Below are 21,025 nucleotides of genomic sequence, written 5' to 3'. Positions count from 1 at the left end.
GACGCGTCCGAAGAAAATTAAGATTTAACCCGTCGATTAGGCGTTTCTCCTCCTCTTCCTCTTCGATCCTCCGGGACTCGTATTCACGGGAATAGAACAGGTTCGTCCTTTGGATGGCTTCCAAATACCAGTTTAAAATCTCTTTCTCCAATATTTTTCGATATTTGTGATAAATTGTTTGCGATTGTGTTAATTGAAATTTCGTGAATTTTTTTTTTTCCTTTAAATAATTTTAAGATTTCGATGATAGTTTTAAAAAGTAGTTAGGATTATGATTTTTTTGAAATAATTTTAAGATTTCGATGATAGTTTTAAAAAATAATTAGGATTATGATTTTTTTGAAATAATTTTAAGATTTCGATGGTAGTTTTAAAAAGTAATTAGGATTATGATTTTTTTGAAATAATTTTAAGATCTCGATGATAGTTTTAAAAAATAGTTATGATTATGATTTTTTTGAAATAATTTTAAAATTTCGATGATAATTTTAAAAAGTAGTTAGGATTATGATATTTTTGAAATAATTTTAAGATTTCGATGATAGTTTTAAAAACTAGTTAGGATTATGATTTTTTCGAAATTTTACCACGAATAATAAAATTTTCTATTTTATACGTTACATGATCATAATTGTGAGATAAATTTTCACAATTCTCAATTTGTATTATTATTGCACAACGAGTAAAGAAAATAAATATTAAATTGTGAAATGGCCACCACATCTGCTACATTAGCAGATAATTTAATTTCGTCTGGACGACGTTCTCGATAGAATTCGATGATGAATTGGAAGAAAAGGCAAAGGAGGAATGGAGGAGGAGCAACGAGCGCTAATTATAAAAGGGTCAAGTGCTCGTATTTTTTTTTTATTTTTTTTTACTGTTCACTCAGAGTACACACGGAGTGTGCGGGTTTACGGGTTTCCGTGGAACGCGTAATGGTTCTCGGGACACGCTTTGTTGAACGAAAAGAATCATCGGGCGGAGATTTGAACGTCGACTAAATTTTACGATGATCTTTATTTCATTTTCCTTTCCTCTTAATTATCCACTTTCTAATTATCATTATATCTTTCTTCTTCCCTTAATTATCACTCGTCTTGGAGCAAGAAAAATCCAAATTTTATATTTCAAAGCAATTGTTTGTAATTTTGTACCAATTTTCGACGTCTTACTATTTTACATTATTCGTAGTTCTCTTATCTGATAATATCAGTGAACAAAAAGGAAGAGCATTCGAAGTATTCGAAAGCAAAATTAACGAAAATCGTGAAGCGAAAATCAATCCAATAGAAATTGATTGGCGACGAAACCTGTTACTCGAATCCCTCCTCCTCTTCACGACCGCTCAGACGCCGAGCTTGAATTATTATAACAATAATTAATCTTTAAATTTGCAATTTAATGTTTCCTTTCAAACGGTAATAATTATTGGAAAAATTTTAATTTTCAATTTTTAAGATTTAATACTTCAATTACACTTTTAAAATTAATACCACCATAATTCAATACTTTTGCCATTAATTAACATTAATATCTTTGATAATATCTTTGAATTTAAACTCTTAAACTTTAAAATCTTCAAAATTAAAAATAAAAAGTAATTTTTAAATCTCTAATTATAAAGTGATTTATATTAACTAACTCCATAAATTATACTTTTAAAATTAATATTACTATAATTCAGTATTTTTGCCATTAACTAACATTAATATCAAAGATATTAATGTTAAATTTAAACTCTTAATCTTCAAAATTAAAAATAAAAAATAATTTTTAAATCTCTAATTATAAAGTGATTTATATCAACTAACCATAAAAATATTGGAATTTTGTACATTATTTCAACTTTATGGGAATGGAAATCTGGAATATTCATCAATAAGATTCCAGGATCATGAATTAATAATTACCAATTTTATAATACAATTGTAATTAGACATGCATTTCTAATAATTTTCTTTATAGTTATACCATTTTTAATTTATATGATTTAACCAAATTTATAATACAATAATAAAGCATGCATTTCTAATAATCTTCTTTATAGTTATACCATTTTTAATTGGAGGATCTGGAAATTGATTAATTCCCTTAATATTAAGTTCTCCAAATACACCATTTAATGACCAAATTTATAATACAATTATAATCAGACATTAATTATAAATTATTCCTAATAATTTTTTTTATAGTTACCATTTTTTCTTTATAGATATCATTTTTAATTGGAGGATTTGGAAATTGATTAATTACCTTAATATTAATTTTCCAGATTATAGCATTTAATGATCAAATTTATAATATACAATTAGTAACTAGACATGCATTCCTAATAATTTTCTTTATACCATTTTTAATTGGAGGATTTGGAAATTGATTAATTACCTTAATATTAAATTCTCCAGATATAGCATTTAATGATCAAATTTATAATACAATTATAACCAGACATGCATTCCTAATAATTTTTTTTTATAATTATACCATTTTTAATTGATTAATTCCCTTAATATTAGGTTCTCCAGATATATAATTTGTGCGAGTTGAACACCAACACTCGAAAAATCTCTCAGGCTGTGACGACCGTGCAAACAGCCCGAACAAAGGGGAGAAGGAGAGGGGGGGTATCGTCGAAATTGTGTCGGCATTACTTCAGCTCCAAAAAATTTCCCTCGAAATTACTCGCCCTCCGGAGGATGGAAACAAACGTATGAGGAAGAAGAGAGGGAGAGGAGGGAGAGAGAGAGAGCTTCTTAAAGAGGAGGAAACTTGGAAGGGTGGCCTCCACCCTGCTCGTTAGCTGTTACAACTTGCACAGGGCACGAAGAGATCCCTGTTCCCCCCACCCCATAAAGATGGCCTCGACCATTCCATGTAACCTGTCCCCCTCCCCTCATGTGAGATTTCGTGTGCCAGGCTTGGACTGCGATTTCAATTTATATCCAATTGAAACTTGGTTGGCTTAATTTGCTTGTACGTTTGGAAGAGGCAGAGAGAAAGAGAGAATTATTTATTTTTTATTAATACGAGACGAGGTTAAGTTTCCAAGTAGATTTAAAATAAATGTCAGAAAAGGTGTCACTTTAGGTAGCGATATTGTGTCTTTGTTTTCGATATATTTCGAAAAAGAAGAAATCCGTGAAATTCCGGAAGAATATTTTCCTTGTAATCGTTTGTTCGAAGGAATTTTCTCGTTCACGATCACGAACGCGTTATACCGACGGATTAAAGCATCTTATCTCGAATGCACAGACGGCCACAAGCAGCATTCGCGTTGTATTTCACTCGCGACCGTGCACGAGGGACAAAAATGAAGATAGGAGAATGTGAAACGTGGCTCTGAACGAATATCGATCGTAGAACCGGAGAAAATTCGATTAGAGATTTTTAAAGACGCGAAAGAATAGATATAAACAAGGGATTGGAAGTTTTAACAAAGAAATAAAATCTTCTTTTATATATATATATATATATATATATATATATATATATATATATATATGAATTTTGGTACATTTCTTTGATAGATTTTCTCTTCTAACGATAAATGAAAAATACTTTGGAAATGAAACAAGGTAATTGAATTTTTATTCAAATTTAAATTCTTGCCTTGGGTCTCGTATATTTTACTTATAAAATGTTGCCCGCGTAATATAATGTCTTAAATGTCGGGTAACGAGTAAAATATGATAATAGAGGTCTTACATCACTTGTCACGTTCTATCCCTGTCTTCCCTTCTACCTATAGCGCTTGATGCAAATATTTATTTTCGCTTCGTATTTTAAACCGTTTATAACCGGAGAATATTATTATATTTTTCCTTTTTTGAAATGCAAGAAACATATTTAAAAATTAAATAAAAATCTGTTTATTATTTTTTAAATTTCGCAAGTCGAAAAATAACGGGAGAAAAAGATGAAAAATATGAAAATTATTTCATTCGATAAATTAAAATATAATCGTCATTCGTGTATATTTTAATTACGACACGTTTCAAGAATCACGTGATCCGTCATCGAATGACAAACGAGGCGAATAAATGGTCGAAAAATATGACTTACCAGCTATGATACCAGTGATGTGGCACTGCAGACAGACAACGAGAGCGAGCAACGATGTAGTTCTCATTTTTCACTCGATTCGAACCGCAGCCCTGCCGACAGACCAACTCGCCAAATCGATCGATGATCGTATATATATCGTAGGAACGCACGTGTAAACGTCGCACAATCGCGAAGAAAACCCCTGTGTGTTCTCGGTCCTTGCACTGCCTCTTACCACGTAATAAACATTTGCGAACGATGTTTAACGTTACCACGTTCGATTCTCGCGACGTCCAACTATCATCGACACGATCCGACACGTACCCCTATCGTCCCATAACAATTAATATTTCCGATGTCGGGAGAAGCGAGGAACGTTAACCGAACTTCGCTTGACGTTTCGTCGCCGGCAAACGAGCGGACAACATCCTCCCTCGTACGAGGATCGAAACCGACTGAGCACCACGCATCGAGCCCCTTTGCATCGTTGTCCGAAAAGGGGGTTATGCGCACGTGCGAGCCTCGACCAATCGAAACGCACGAATGGCCATTGCTAACCGCACGCGATGTTCCGCGATTTTTTTTCTCGAATTTAAAAAGTGCCTTTCCCTGTTTTCGTACACGAGATCCATGGAAACAGACTCCGCAGCACTCCTCTTGTCGCCGTAAAATTCTGACATCCGACCAGGCTTTTTCTTTCGTCGTTCGCGTAACGCGAGACGAACGCTCGGATCGAGCGTGCCTTGTGTGTGCACACCACGCTACGCATACACGCGCGTTGCAGCGCAACAGGCACGCGAGAACGTGAAATCCGAACTCGCGGTGTTTAAACAGATTTATGGAGAAACGTGTAATTTTCTGGTGTACGATGCTTACGAGGATTATAATGGTGTTTTTTTTTTTTTTTTTTTTTAATGTAATTGTATCCATGATACGTTATAGTAATCGAATTATTTTTGTTTGGTTAAAATATCGGTGATTTATCAAAGCAACGATTTTTCATACATTTTTATATCGAATCAAAGTGTATATTCGCGCGTTATACGTTTCTAATCTCTTCTCGTTACGCATATCTCGTGAATTTTATTCGTTCAAAAAAAGTGCACATATATTGTCCAATAAATTTAATTAAAAGTTTCTAACTTTGAAAATATAAACTACGTGTTGCGACTATTTTTTTACATTCGGGGATTAAATTTTTTTTATCGGAATACACGCGAGCACGTAACTTTTGACAACTTTATTGTTTTAACATGTTTCAATAACGTTATTTGAAAAAAAAAAACGTACGATAAAAACTAATCATATTATATATAATTTTCAAAGGTAGAGATAATCTTTTTAAATAATTCTTTATGAATAAAATTTCACGAAAATTAAAATTCGTATATGATCAAATTATCAAAAAAAAAAATAACAATTAAAAACAATAATATTTGGAATTCCATTTCTTTATCATTCAGCTTTATCATATTCTCAATTATATAAAATTCCATGCATATATTACGTATATTATAAAATTACTTGTATTATATATTGAAACAAATCCACGTTTTAAAAATTGGTTATCAACTCTTACTAAAACTCATATTATGGAAATTCTCATTTTGATTTTGTTTGTTCGTGAATTATTTACGCGTCGTAATTTCAAACTGCATATTGTTTCCCGTCGAAAAACCAGCTTTTCCCCCCTGTTTACTCGCATGACAGATTGTTCGTCGCTGTCAGACGCATTCAACGTAGTAGACCAGTTTCAAAGAATTATTTGAACCGTAAACATGGTTGCAAATAATTTTACAGAAAAAGATTTTTCGTTATTATTGAAAATGCTTGTAAACGTTTAAATAATAACAAAAAAATTATAAAATACACAAATTTAAATATTCCATTTATAATTCTACCCGGATATTTGATTTAATTTATAACATCTGACGATATAAAAAGAAAAGTATTGGTAAATTTGAATAGAATATATTCGGATATGATGTTTATTATAAATATTCGTAAAAAAAATAAAGGATGGAAAAAGAAGAAATTTTTGCCGAAACCCGGGATCGAACCGGGGACATTTAGATCTTCAGTCTAACGCTCTCCCAACTGAGCTATTTCGGCTTGTTTTATTAAAATTTTTAATGACGGTTTTACCGAAATTTTTAAAAAGATCGATTGACTTGTTATTTCGTTAACTCTTTTTTTTTTTTTCTTTCACATAACCACGATGCATCTTCTTTCAATATAAAATACATTTCAATTTTTAATTTTATTATCATGCATTTCGAAAATCATCATAACCTAAATGTTAATATTTTTTATAAAAATAAAATAATCTTTCGTAATATAAATTTCTTCGAATATTTTGTATAACAATTATTTGAATTTAATATAATTATTTGAATAGAATATTAAAATAAATAAATATCGTAAATTTTATAGATTTATCGTATTGCACACTTGTTGAACTTTATCGACAAATTAGCAATATGCTACGATAATTGGTCAAAGTTCCAATAAATACTCACGATAAATTATCGTCCAATATCGTTTTGCATTCGTCATTCTTTTCTCTAACTCGACCTACTTTTATCACATTGTTTCACATATATCCTGTTGCTTGTCAGTCTTAGCACGATGTACAAGTTTACATTTCCCAGAACAGGCGTTAAGGTTATTCGAAGGGAGAGAGATTGGTTGCAATTCATGGTCGCTTCGACGAAACCGTACGATAGACAAAGATGGATATAAACACTACGTAAACAAACCACGAATTTAAAAGAGAGACAAAGAGATTGTCAAGGACGAATAAGTTTAACTTGGATGTTACTTGCTTAAAACGTGTTAAACATCATTCATATAATAAAAAATTAAAAAAAAAAAAAAAAACTAATTATGTTCAATAATTATACTTATACATATACTTTTATAATTCTTTTTAATTTAATATTTCTTGTTTCATTTTTATTTTTTTTAATATAAATTTTTCGTCATTAAAAATTTATTAATATACATTGCGATATTAAAAACTTTATTTTAATATCTAATTAATTATTAAATATCATTAAATGAATTAGAATTAAAATATATAAATTTGACGTGTTTTATATATATATATATATATTATAAATAAATTATTTATCATATTTATTGACAAGAAATAATTTTATGTACGGCTGTTAATGGAAAAACAGGAATAAACAACACTCTCGTCCTCGAAACTGGTTAAAGCGACTTGAAAAACATCGTCGAGGCCGCCATAATATTCTTCCTGCCTGAACTTGGCCTACAGTTTTGTGCGCTTGCTACGTTCACTACGTTCAGTGTCGCGTCGTACGTAGATGGTGACGGTTCGTTGGGAGAGGATTTTTAGTTAATGGAAAGTTCACCGGGAATGTGGAAGTATATTTGCGAGTAAATCTTTTCCTCGCGCTCTACCGAGTGTAGGTGCATCGAAGAAAGGGAAAAGTATCGTCATTCGCAGTTGCAATCGTACATTATGGCAAATTTAAGACAAACTCCGTTGACGTGTAGTGGGCATACTAGACCCGTGGTGCATCTCGCATTCTCCGATATCACTGAATCTGGATATTATCTGATTTCGGCGTGCAAAGGTAATTAATTTTCGATTTTTCTTGCCTTGAAGAGAAACTCGCCGGTGACTCGTATCGGTCAATCTCTTTCTTTTTTTCTTTACGACCGACACGTTCTTGCTCGCCTTGGCCCAGTTTCTTCGAAAACCAAGGTTTTTATAACTTACGTATTTCGAGGTTAGATACTGTACATTTGCGACGTTCGTACGATTTCCTGTACGATTCCATTCGATAATTTCAAGACAAATATGTTGAATTAACCTATATATCGATCATATATGTGTATTTATATATTATCTCGATGAAAATTTTCCTAACCTGTTTTTGCGAAGATTATTATTGAATCACGTGCATGTTTTATTTATTTTGTTTTTAAAGTTATAATGTTTTGATGAATGATTTATATATATGCATACATATATATTTATAAAAAGAAACAAATTTTTTTATTGCGTTTTTAGATGGCAAACCTATGTTACGACAAGGAGATACTGGAGATTGGATTGGGACATTTGAAGGACATAAAGGAGCAGTGTGGGGTGTTGCATTAAATCCTCAGGCTACGAGAGCTGCTTCAGGTGCTGCAGATTTTAATGCTAAAGTTTGGGATGCGATAAAAGGAGAAGAAATTCATTCGTTCCAACATAAACATATTGTTAAATCTGTCAATTTTAGTACAGATTCTAATTATTTGTGCACTGGCTCCAATGAGAAACTTGTACGAATTTACGATCTTAACAAACCGGATGCAGCACCACAAGTATATAAATTCATAAATTCATATTTGAAAACATAATATTTTGTATTTTTTTTTTTTAATCAATTAATATCAACAGGTTTTCTCAGGTCATAAAAATGGTATCAGACATGTTACCTTTTTCAATAATAATACTGCATTAATTACTTGTGGCGATGATAAAACATTAAGAGTTTGGGATAGGAATAGCGGCCAAGAAGTCAAAAGGTTAGATTTTCCGGCAATTCCAAATTCCATGGAAGTATCAAGAGATGGAAATATCATTACCACAACTCATTCCAACATAGTTACTTTTTGGAATAGTAGAGAGTACGTAGATTGGATTATTGAAAAGAAAAAAATATAAGAAGGTATATAACAAAACAAGTTCAAGATATCTTGATACGTAATATATATTTTTTTTATGTACTTATTATTAGTACAGTCACATTAATATCCTGAGCATGGATTTGTTATAGAACCTTCAAGTTAACCTTGGTTCGCTAGGAAATATTTTCTAATGTAATAATAATATTTTACATTCTAATAAAGTTTTTAATTATATACTAATAAAACTTTTAATTATCTGTTTACAGATTAACCAAATTACGCGAATACACTGCACCAACACAAATGAATAGTGCCAGTTTGCATCCAGATTGTAGTATTTTTGTATGTGGAGGAGAAGATTTAAAAATGTACAAGTTCGATTACACTACGGGCGCGGAGATTGGTAAATTAATATTAACTACGAAATTGATAACATAACTATTATATTTCTTTACACTTGATATATTTACAAATATTTAATGTTATTTTTAGAATCATTTAAAGGACACTTTGGACCCGTGCACTGTGTACGTTTTTCACCGGATGGTGAATTATATGCTAGTGGTTCAGAGGATGGTACATTGAGATTATGGCAAACAACTGTTGGCAAAACTTATGGTCTCTGGCGATGTATAGAACAAACACCTGCAATACAAGAAAATACTACTGTGCTTAATAATAAACAAGAAGTTCCTGCCAGTTAAAGATCTGATGATTCATAAATAATGTATTTTAATACCTTCCAAAAGAGAAAAAAAGAGAAGAATACTTCATCGAGAGATGTACGTATTATATATAAATGATAAATCACGAATTTTCATAGCAATTTGTATCGTTGAAATTTGTATTTAATCGGCTGATATCTCTCATATGTTTTGTACATATATCAGATTTCTATAACGTGTCTTGAATCAGCCTAAATAATCGCGATATTCCGGGAAAAGCAATTTCATTCGTAGTTTAATAAGCAATGGAAGTCTGGGACGCCGTTTACTATTTATTGTAGAAAAGAAAAAAAAAAGAAATATTAACATTTATTAACATTATACATGTCACTATTATACTACAAAATTAGATAGAGGTGTAATGAGAAAAAGAAAGACAATTCAGAATTAAATTTTGTGTTCGCATTTGTTATTTTCGCGTTGTAATATTACTATACAAGTATAAAAAGGATTTATTCGGGCCACCACTAGGCGCAACTTTTTTCAATATACATATCACTCATTCGCCTATTATTATTATTCACATTTTTATTCCTTTTGTCTAACAAACGTCACAATACCGTGACAATTTATTAAAGTCCTTTTTCCTCACACAGCAATTACGTGCTACGAGATCACTGTACAATTTTTCCTTCAAACTGGCAATGACAGCTTTATACAAGTAGTATATCATGTACTGACCTCTTTTGACTTTCCTTATTCCAGTACACCTTCTTACGTATATATATATATATATACGCATATATATATATATATATATATAAAACATAAATTAAATACTTCTTATAATCTACAAAATAGTACTAAACATAACAAGAAAAAAAAAAAAGAAAAAGAGAGAGGTATTCGTTACAAAATGAAACATTTAAAACATTTCCAGTCGAGTATATAATACATGAGCGAATCTTGATTACTTCTTGACCTCTCTTCATAAAACGATTTCTATCAAAATGCACGAGTTTTGAGACGCGTGCATAACACATTCACCGTGATTCTTGACTCTCTTACAAAAAAATTGTTCAACCTTTTACGATGAGTGCAGCTCGTTAAAAAAAACTTAACATCACTGTATGATCTCTCGGAAGGAAGACAGTGATTCTCTTGCGTGTGATAGTTAGTAAGCAACCAGTTATAGGAGAGAAGTCTTTGTTATAACATTTTTTTTTCTTCCACCGCTCAACCTATGAATTGCGACAGATCGGGCAACTTGAATCCGTTGAACGAAACTGGCGTTGGCGCGCTTCTCAAACTATTTCTGTGCGACACGAAACCAGGGAAACTGGTCGGCGTGGTAAACTGTTGAAGTCTCGAGGAAGCTTCCGTCGCCGCCAAAACGAAACCGCACTGAGCCGTGCACACGTCGTCGCGTAGAATCGCCTCGCGAGATGCCTCGCGTAGAAGCTGATTGCAGTCGGTAATCCTCAGAGAAGCGCATTGAGTCTGAAAACAGAAACGAATTGCAACTTGAATTCATTCCATTAACGTGTGTAAACGTCAAAAACAAGTACTTTCCAGAATAGGAAAATAAATATCCAATTTCATAATAAGTATTCGATTTAGAATTTAAAAAGAATTAAATACGTACGCCTTCGGCGGTGCAAACGCAGCTGGTGCAAGGCGTAGGGAAGCCAGACTCTCCGAGAGCAACGTTTCTTCCTCCGATCTGGCAACCGTGCCTCGTTTCTCTCCACGCAGCGAGATCCATTTGCGGCATCGAGCCGCAAGGGACTCGAGGATTGAGAAAATTGCTCGGCAAGTCGAACGCCGCCCTCTGCATGTCGTTTTGATTGTCCATGTTCTCGCACATAACCTTCGACAACGTCGATTTACGAATCTCTGCGAGCTGGTGCTCGGTGAAGCGGATATTCGGGTCGTCGGTCTCGTACCAGAATCTATCGCACTTCCTCGCCTGCCTGAATTGTATCGCGATTATACAAGCGAACGTGGGCCCCACCAATCCGCCTTGAAGGGGTCTCTCGCTCATTCCGCCTGGGAACAAGTCGATGTCGTCCACGGAGGCGTAGATGCGTTTCATCCGAGCTATCACCTCTGGCGCCATCTCTCGCGACAAATCTTCGAAAGTGGTCGCTCTCTTCAGATTACACAGAGCCCTGTAATTATTGTACGACGGTATACCGTGATCCCTGGCACGATGAACGTTGAGAGCGACCAGATCGATGCCAGAGTACGGTATTCCTCGGATCTCGAACAGGTGATTGGTCACCTCGCCGGTTATAAATTGATCCAAAGTCTCCATAGGTGTCGCGACCAATCCGCGCGTCATTTCGTCCATCATGTTCGACTGATAGAGCACGTCCGGGTCGAAGAAGCCATCTCTGAGCAAGATGGACGGTTCCATGTTCTGATAGTTGCGATCCATTCTCGGCAGATGGGGCCTCAGTAACGAGTGACCGATCCTGTACGCCGCGGACGCGAATTCGGTGAGCACGCTGGGATTGCAAGTGGGGGAATATTCCTTGTAATAGCCTTGCGGCAACAGTTTCAATCCGTAAAGCGTGACGGCGTTCCAGCCGAGTATCCGAGGTAGGAATTCGTTGTACGTGATGTGCTGTAGCATCCCGCTGATTATTCGTCGAGATTGTTGGAACAGTTTCTCGCCGTCCCAGTGAGGATTGATCTGCCTCAATCCCTCCACGATCCTGTTATGCTCGCGCACCCACATGGTATGCATCACGGTTAATCCAGGCTGCTCGGAGGCGCGGCCGTCTCCGCCGATAAAGCAGTAACCTGATTTAGCTTTGCACTCGGGATGCGTGGGCGATTGAGGCAGGAGATCCTTGGCCCCTCTGTGCGGACTTTGGGTGATGTTCATGCGACCGTTGAAGCCACGCAGTATGTTGCAGATGCAAGTGTTCTCTCCATACACTACCGATCCGTCGAGAAAAGCGGTGTTCTGATTGATTTGTTCCCTCGGTCCGAGGTGTTGTTGGCCAGGCAGCGACCTCATGGACGGGAAACACATTCGCGCGCCAGACGTTACGTTCACGGTGGGATAGTAATGGTCGCCAGGGGGGACGGGGAAGGGATTACACTCGGGATGAACCGTTCTGGGCGAATCGCAAGAGCGACAGCTGGGTATAGACTCGGCGAAACCTTTGTGAATGGGCGTCATGGTGAGGTCGTGGTCGAGAAATTGAGCGAACTGCATTACCATCAGAGTGTATCGATTGTGCAAGTTGGAGATGTCGGGATGAATCACCGTGGAGATTACTCGGGGATTCGGTAGAGGCACTCCCGTCACCGAGGTGCTTCTCGGCTTCGACACTCCGTCTTCGTAGACGGGAGGCAGCAATCTGGCGAATGTCGTCAACGATTTACCCAAATTGGGATTGCGTAAATTATTGCAGTGGCCGGAAAGGGTTCTGTACGGAGAGGTTGGGTCGCAAGGGCTATCGTCCACGGGGCACTCGACTTCGTCGTGATTCGTAGGCTTCTTCTGGGACAGAAATCCGGAGATATCGACGTTTTGCAGCAGATCTGAGAAGTCGTTGTTGGGAAAGCCCAGTATATTGTCCGTGGTGTCGAAGATCTGTCGTTTCTTCCGCTTCAGCCCGTGTATCCCGTTCAGAATTTCGTTGGTGGCCAACTCGTACATGATGGAGGAGTTTGCCAATAGGAGGGCATCTCTGTTGGCTTTCGAGAAGCTGGCAGCCGTCCCGGCTGGCGATTTCGGATCCGCTATTCTCTGCTGCAGCCACGAATTGTACTCCAGTTGTTTCCTCTCGATCAAATCTGCCTCAGCTTTCTTCACGGCTGCCGCTATTAAACTCGGGCTGAGTTCCGGGATGAACTCGGGGATCACTGATCTGGTTCCAATCGCTACCTCCTTGGCGGGCTCTGGAAGTGGCTCTTCTCGCCAAGGAGCGATGTCGAGTACGCTGTGCTGGTCGCAATTGATCCTCGCGTTCAGATACGGGTCCTGCTGTATGAACGCTTTCGGTTGAATCTTGTCGATCTTCGTGTTGCCGCACAGGATCCCGGCCAGAGAAACTTTTCTAATTTCGGCCAGTTGAGTCGGATTCAATCCGGACGGCGGGATGTCGTTCTCGTACCAGAATCGATCGGAGTTTCTCGTCTTGATGAACTGCCTCTTGAGAAGGCATTCGAACGTCGGACCTACCGTTCCACCCCTTCTAGGAATCTCTAAAATTCCACCGAGCAGCAAATCTACGTCTTCCACCCGCGAGTATACGGATTCCAACAGCCTCGCGTGTACCGGGTGCATTAGATGCTCCAAATCCATGAAATTTTGGATCTATGGAAAAAAAAAACAAAAGCTACGTTTTAGAATATATCGAAGAACGAAATGAATTTCTTAAATACATTATGCAGTAGAAAAAAGAATTTTTATACAAATGCAAATTAAACTGCACAAACGTACGGTCACATTGCGTCCAGAACAATCGGCTACGAACTCGACGTATCCGGGGATCCCATGATCACGGCCCACGTGTATAAAGCGCGCGTTCGCGTCGACTCTCGATTCGAAAGCGGATTGGCCGAGATCGAGGCTCACGCGATTGGCCGAGGCGATCACGTGGTCCTCCAAGCACGTGGCGTTGTCGATTCTGTGGCTGCGCAGCGACGTCAGAGCGCGCAGAGCCGCCAGCGCGACAGCATCGTACGTCCCTCCCACGTTCGAGGACGAGTAACCGTTGTAGAACCCGCTCGAAACGGGCATCAATTCCGGATCCGTTCGAGCACCCTCCCCGAGAATACTCGGTACGTATTCGTTCAAAGTGACGTGTTGAATTTGCGCCATCACCAATCGTCGAGCCTCCAAGAACAACTTAGTGTCGTCCCAATGCTCGTTGGCGTCGGCCAACGCCTCGGCCAATCGATTGTGCTCGCTCAAAAAGGCGGCGTACACCATTCCAAGCGGCTTGTCCAAGCTGCTGTTGCACACTTGGCAGGCAGAAACGTCGACCCTTCCTCGATTGTACGTCCTGATTCGGTGCAGCTGTTCGTCGGTGGATCCGTAAATGTGGGAACCGTCCAAATATGCCGACGCACCGTTCATTTGTTCCCTGCTTTCGAAATTACACTTGTGCACAGTGAGAGTCGGCACGGACCGCCAATAACCTATACATCCGTCTTGCTCGTCGCGGCTGTCGTAACATTCTGGATGCCTCGCTTTCCCTATGGTGCAACATAGGTCCAGTTTTCGGGATGGATAGACGACGGACGCGATGTCGTTGAGTATTAGCTCGGACCATATCCCGGATAAGCTGGTCAGACCCTCGTGTGCCTCCGGAGTGGGGCGTAGATGGTTGAGCAGTGAGGTCACCACTTTCGTAGGTGTCGGAAGCACGTGATTTCCGACCGACTGGCGAGGACTAGCGACATCTGGTGACAATGAAACGTAACCGCGTGTTTAGACGTGAAATTATCGTCTCGACGCGATGGTCGATATAGAAGAGGTTAGTTCGTAAGGGAAAGAAAAAAAAATTGTAAATCGTTATCCGAGAAGCGTTTAATCGAAATGATTAATTGGAAATATTATTAATAATTCGTATTTAAGTGATATGGACGTGTAATGATAATTCGTGTAAAATTTTTCAAACAACAATCGCGTCAATTACGAGCGAATTTCTCGAGTTACGAAAGAGTACAACAGAGATATTATTCTTCAAATTGCGCTTGTATTCGTAAATAATTTTTTTCCTTATTATATAATAAAGCTGCGGTTTCTACACTCTTACTTCACGAGGGTGTACGATGTAAATGAGATTAAATCGTTGCACGTAGTAAATTGATAATATCTGTGTCAAATTAGACGTTACCTAACACAGTTTATTATTCTCGGTTACATTACACGGAAAATTGATTTTTACGCTACGCGCACGTGAATCCCTATAGATTTTAACGCGACAAATTTTATCAAATTAGCGTAATTGTACCTTTGCCTCTGCTTTTGACAGCGAGAGACGAGAAATTGTACGTAATTATGAAACGAACGTAATCGAAGATTGGATGGAGAACAGGTTATAAATATTATAATAAATCGTACTTTCATCTTTTATTATTACAGTGTATTATAAAACTTTCTTCGCTAAATACAAGGAAAAATTTTAAAACAAAAATACCAAAAGTATAGTAATTGTAAAGTACAAATTTTTTCTTTCTTCAAAAAAAGAATATAATAAATATAATATCAACGAGGAAAAGAAAGGATCGAGTAATGGAGATAGGTCAAATTAAATCGATCTCTCGTTCGATTAAACGTATAATCAATATCTAAATTTTTTTTCGACATCATCCCATAAAATGACTTTCTACTTCGATGTAATTATATCGCACGTGCATACACCTGTGCTTGATCCTCTGCATCCCAGTTAGAGATAGTGAAATTTATTACGCACAACTTTCTAGATCGAGGTGGTTATTCATCTTCCGATTACGTCCAACATTGAAACCGAATAACGTTGGTTAGAAATCGAAAGTCTTCCGTCATTATTGTTACCACGGATGCCATAAGCACGTTCTGCGGTTTTACGCATGTTTCTATCAATGTATCCTCGTTTAAAGTTAAACAAACGAATTAAACGAGCGAATTGTTATTCGATTAAAATTAAAAAAAGAAACTCGTAAAAATTCGAATTCGAATATTTGTTATATAAAAAGTTACATTTCATTCGATTTCAATTAAATAATTCGGATTATTTATACCATTTTGAGTTTCGTTTCTTTTTTTTCCAACAAGACGTCACCGACAAGCGGCGAAAAGAGAACCTAACCTAGTCTCGCGACGCGAGATTCTGTGTCATGGTTACTCAACCGGTAAAGTAGATTGACATCACGTGGTTTTTACGACTCGCGCCTATATTCAGACTGTACGATGGTGTGCATACGGAAGGATTTATGACGAGGATGGTACGGATATTCGTCCAACAATGAAAAACGAGCGAAAAAATATTTATAATAGGATCCGTCCTCGTCCCTAATAAGATTGATTCATGCGCATGTAGATAAGCTTGCAGCATTGGAGCGGTATTTAAATTAATATTGCCATAAATGTATAATACCTTGTTCCCTCTGACTGTCATTGGAATTGGAATTGATAATTCTCTTTTTTAAATTTTTTAAAGCTATCGTAATAGTACACATATATATACTCGAATTCAACTAATTGTCACACGATAACAAATTCCATTTCTACTTTTTTCTTGCAAATATAATGCAATGGATGTAATCAGAGTATAAAGATTCGTAACTATATTTATAGAACACTTATTATTATTTTATTTCATTCTTACACTATTTTTGTAGCATTTCGATATTAACAATTCCAAAACTGGAAGATATTCATTTATGAGTAAAATTGAACTACGATTAAATTATGGACGTGCAAGGATGTTGTTATATAAATCTAAAGAACGAATCAATGGTATGTTGCGCTCAAACGAGATAATATCGAGCTATTTAGAAAAGCGAATTTGACAAGTTCGATTATTATTCCAGTCAACGTCGACATTTTAGCCACTCATCAGAGACTTTCAATTGTGTCGACGCGACGAAAATACGACGACGATCGAGATAATTTGGGTCAACGTAGTCGAAAGGCAACGTTGGCGCAGGGAGCCACTGGTAATGGAGGAACACCTGAATCACTTTCATCGCCTCTTTTCACTTTCATATTTCCGTCTTCATTTTTTTCTTCTTTCTTTTGCACAGGTGTCAATCGCCTTCCGCCTTACCTTTCGCAATACACAGAGCAGGCACGCTTCCTGATAAAGCGGCACAATCTCCAGTTGTTTAATTAACGCTTAATCCTGATCTTCGTGCTTCATAGATTCCAATTCGACGTGACAGATATTCGCAGCAAATATTTCTGAGAGATAATTCTATATATTTGTGGATTAAATTGAAGTTTAAATAAATATTTATATTTTTTTCATTATAAGATCGATCGAAATTATTATTTAAAATTAGAAACGATACACAGAGGTTTTTATGTAGATAATTAAATTATTATTCTTACTGAACAATATTAATAATATAGTGCATAGAGTTCTATTTATTTTAGAGATAGTATATTACTATAAAATAAGCAATTGAGAGTAACTGATGTTATTATACTAAATAAACAATAAGAATTTGAATGTAATTAATTTTTCTATGTAGTTTACATATATTTTTTTTATACATTTCAGTTATGTTTTTTATGTATAATCTTCTATAGAATTATAGTTTTCTAATGTATCTCTAATACAAATCTCGGTACAAATGCAATTGTTGAAAACGTACAGCAAATAAAGGAAATATGATAAATAATTAGAATATCGCCAATTCCTAAAAGTGGCGTCAAATTTTCAGAATTTCAGAAGTTCTTAAAAATGACATCAAAATCCTAGATTTTCTGAAAAATGTTCAAATTAATTAAATAAAATAAATACTTGCGTATTTTTGACTACAAAAATCACACGACTCATTTAATTCGACATTGAACAGAAAACAGATCCAGGAAAAGCTATGTAATTCCAACCAATTCTACAATCTTTCCTCTTTAAAATGAGCATTGATTGAGCATTTTACGATATTTCTATCGAAAATTATGCACTTTCAAAGATTAGTGATTCTCTCCTCAAAAATCCCTCGACTCATTTAATTCGTCATTGAACAGGAGAGAGTCCAAGGAAAAACTATTGAATTCTACGTTATTCTACAATCCTTCCACTTTAAAATGAGCTTTGGTTGAGCATTTTACGAAATTCCTATCGAAAGTTATGCAATTTTAAAGATTAGTGATTCTCTCCTCAAAAATCCCTCTACTCATTTAATTCGTCATTGAACAGGAGACAGTCCCAAGAAAAACTATTGAATTCTACGCTATTCTACAGTGCTTGCCCTTTAAAATGAGCTTTGGTTGAGCATTCTACGAAACTCTTATAGAAAGTTATGCAATTTCAAAAATTAGTGATTTTCTCCTCAAAAATCCCTCGAATCATTTAATTCGTCATTGAACAGGAAACAGTCCCAAGAAAAACTATTGAATTCTACGCTATTCTACAGTGCTTCCCCTTTAAAATGAGCTTTGGTTGAGCATTTTACGAAATTCCTATCGAAAGTTATGCAATTTCAAAAATTAGTGATTCTCTCCTCAAAAATCCATCGAATCTTTTAATTCGTCATTGAACAGGAGACAGTCCCCGGAAAAATTTTAGGATTCTACACTATTCTACAATTCTTCCCCTTTAAAATGAGCTTTGTTTGAGCATTCTACGAAATTTCTATCGAAAATTATGCAATTTCAAAGATTAGTGATTTTCTCCTCAAAAATCCCTCGAATCATTTAATTCGTCATTGAACAGGAGACAGTCCCCGGAAAAATATTAGGACTCTACGCTATTCTACAATGCGTCCACTTTAAAATGAGCTTTGGTTGAACATTCTACGAAATTCCTAACGAAAGTTATGCAATTTTAAAGAATAGTGATTCTCTCCTCAAAAATCCCTCTACTCATTTAATTCGTCATTGAACAGGAGACAGTCCCAAGAAAAACTATTGAATTCTACGCTATTCTACAGTGCTTGCCCTTTAAAATGAGCTTTGGTTGAGCATTCTACGAAACTCTTATAGAAAGTTATGCAATTTCAAAAATTAGTGATTTTCTCCTCAAAAATCCCTCGACTCATTTAATTCGTCATTGAACAGGAAACAGTCCCAAGAAAAACTATTGAATTCTACGCTATTCTACAGTGCTTCCCCTTTAAAATGAGCTTTGGTTGAGCATTTTACGAAATTCCTATCGAAAGTTATGCAATTTCAAAAATTAGTGATTCTCCCCTCAAAAAATCCCTCGAATCATTTAATGCGTCATTGAATAGGAGACAGTCCCCGGAAAAATTTTAGGATTCTACACTATTCTACAATTCTTCCCCTTTAAAATGAGCTTTGTTTGAGCATTCTACGAAATTTCTATCGAAAATTATGCACTTTCAAAGATTAGTGATTCTCTCCTCAAAAATCCCTCGACTCATTTAATTCGTCATTGAACAGGAGAGAGTCCAAGGAAAAACTATTGAATTCTACGCTATTCTACAATGCGTCCCCTTTAAAATGAGCTTTGGTTGAACATTCTACGAAATTCCTAACGAAAGTTATGCAATTTTAAAGATTAGTGATTCTCTCCTCAAAAATCGGTCGAATCATTTAATTCGTCATTGAACAGGAGACAGTCCCAAGAAAAACTATTGAATTCTACGCTATTCTATAGTGCTTGCCCTTTAAAATGAGCTTTGGTTGAGCATTCTACGAAACTCTTATAGAAAGTTATGCAATTTCAAAAATTAGTGATTTTCTCCTCAAAAATCCCTCGAATCATTTAATTCGTCATTGAACAGGAAACAGTCCCAAGAAAAACTATTGAATTCTACGCTATTCTACAATGCGTCCCCTTTAAAATGAGCTTTGGTTGAGCATTCTACGAAATTCCTATCGAAAATTATGCACTTTCAAAGATTAGTGATTCTCTCCTCAAAAATCCCTCTACTCATTTAATTCGTCATTGAACAGGAGACAGACCCAAGAAAAACTATTGAATTCTACGCTATTCTACAGTGCTTCCCCTTTAAAATGAGCTTTGGTTGAGCATTTTACGAAATTCCTATCGAAAGTTATGCAATTTCAAAAATTAGTGATTCTCTCCTCAAAAATCCATCGAATCATTTAATTCGTCATTGAACACGAGACAGTCCCCGGAAAAATTTTAGGATTCTACGCTATTCTACAGTGCTTGCCCTTTAAAATGAGCTTTGGTTGAGCATTCTACGAAACTCTTATAGAAAGTTATGCAATTTCAAAAATTAGTGATTTTCTCCTCAAAAATCCCTCGACTCATTTAATTCGTCATTGAACAGGAAACAGTCCCAAGAAAAACTATTGAATTCTACGCTATTCTACAGTGCTTGCCCTTTAAAATGAGCTTTGGTTGAGCATTCTACGAAATTCCTATCGAAAGTTATGTAATTTCAAAGATTAGTGATTCTCCCCTCAAAAAATCCCTCGAATCATTTAATGCGTCATTGAATAGGAGACAGTCCCCGGAAAAATTTTAGGATTCTACACTATTCTATAATTCTTCCCCTTTAAAATGAGCTTTGTTTGAGCATTCTACGAAATTTCTATCGAAAATTATGCAATTTCAAAAATTAGTGATTTTCTCCTCAAAAATCCCTCGACTCATTTAATTCGTCATTGAACAGGAGACAGTCCCAAGAAAAACTATTGAATTCTACGCTATTCTACAATGCGTCCCCTTTAAAATGAGCTTTGGTTGAGCATTCTACGAAATTCCTATCGAAAGTTATGCAATTTCAAAAATTAGTGATTCTCTCCTCAAAAATCCATCGAATCTTTTAATTCGTCATTGAACAGGAGACAGTCCCCGGAAAAATTTTAGGATTCTACACTATTCTACAATTCTTCCCCTTTAAAATGAGCTTTGTTTGAGCATTCTACGAAATTTCTATCGAAAATTATGCAATTTCAAAGATTAGTGATTTTCTCCTCAAAAATCCCTCGAATCATTTAATTCGTCATTGAACAGGAGACAGTCCCCGGAAAAATATTAGGACTCTAC

At 36.0% G+C, this 21,025-nt stretch overlaps 3 protein-coding genes and 1 non-coding gene across 5 annotated transcripts in view; 1 reads left to right on the top strand and 3 right to left on the bottom strand.

The window, feature by feature from the left end:
• Window positions 1-4,514, bottom strand: part of LOC725243 (kielin/chordin-like protein) — an 81,132-nt gene extending 76,618 nt beyond the window's left edge. For both annotated transcript variants that reach the window (XR_003305701.1, XM_026443902.1), the window contains exon 1: window positions 4,066-4,514. Coding sequence is in view for 1 of the 2 variants with exons in the window: in XM_026443902.1 (XP_026299687.1) it covers window positions 4,066-4,132 (67 nt within the window). In the remaining variant the exon portion in view is untranslated. The remainder of the gene's footprint in view (window positions 1-4,065) is intronic.
• A 1,572-nt stretch (window positions 4,515-6,086) lies between these two features.
• TRNAF-GAA lies at window positions 6,087-6,159 on the bottom strand. Its single transcript has one exon. It is a non-coding gene; the product is annotated as a tRNA-Phe (tRNA).
• Window positions 6,160-7,337: 1,178 nt separating this feature from the next.
• Window positions 7,338-9,886, top strand: LOC413053 (serine-threonine kinase receptor-associated protein). Its single transcript, XM_396504.7, has 5 exons — window positions 7,338-7,652; window positions 8,093-8,391; window positions 8,468-8,697; window positions 8,964-9,100; window positions 9,190-9,886. Exons 1-5 carry the CDS (start codon window positions 7,538-7,540, stop codon window positions 9,399-9,401), a joined length of 993 nt encoding a protein of 330 aa, XP_396504.1. The 5' UTR covers window positions 7,338-7,537; the 3' UTR covers window positions 9,402-9,886.
• On the bottom strand, window positions 9,719-14,817 carry LOC413054 (myeloperoxidase; the record flags this gene model as incomplete). Its single annotated transcript, XM_026443901.1, has 3 exons — window positions 9,719-10,862; window positions 11,008-13,698; window positions 13,825-14,817. Coding segments are annotated over 3 exons (3,948 nt in total), but the record flags the coding sequence as incomplete, so codon positions are not given.
• Window positions 14,818-21,025: the final 6,208 nt, after the last annotated feature.

Source organism: Apis mellifera, linkage group LG11 (assembly GCF_003254395.2).
Source record: "Apis mellifera strain DH4 linkage group LG11, Amel_HAv3.1, whole genome shotgun sequence".
NCBI classification, from domain to species: Eukaryota; Metazoa; Arthropoda; class Insecta; order Hymenoptera; family Apidae; genus Apis; species Apis mellifera.
This window is presented reverse-complemented; position numbering and strand designations above follow the sequence as displayed.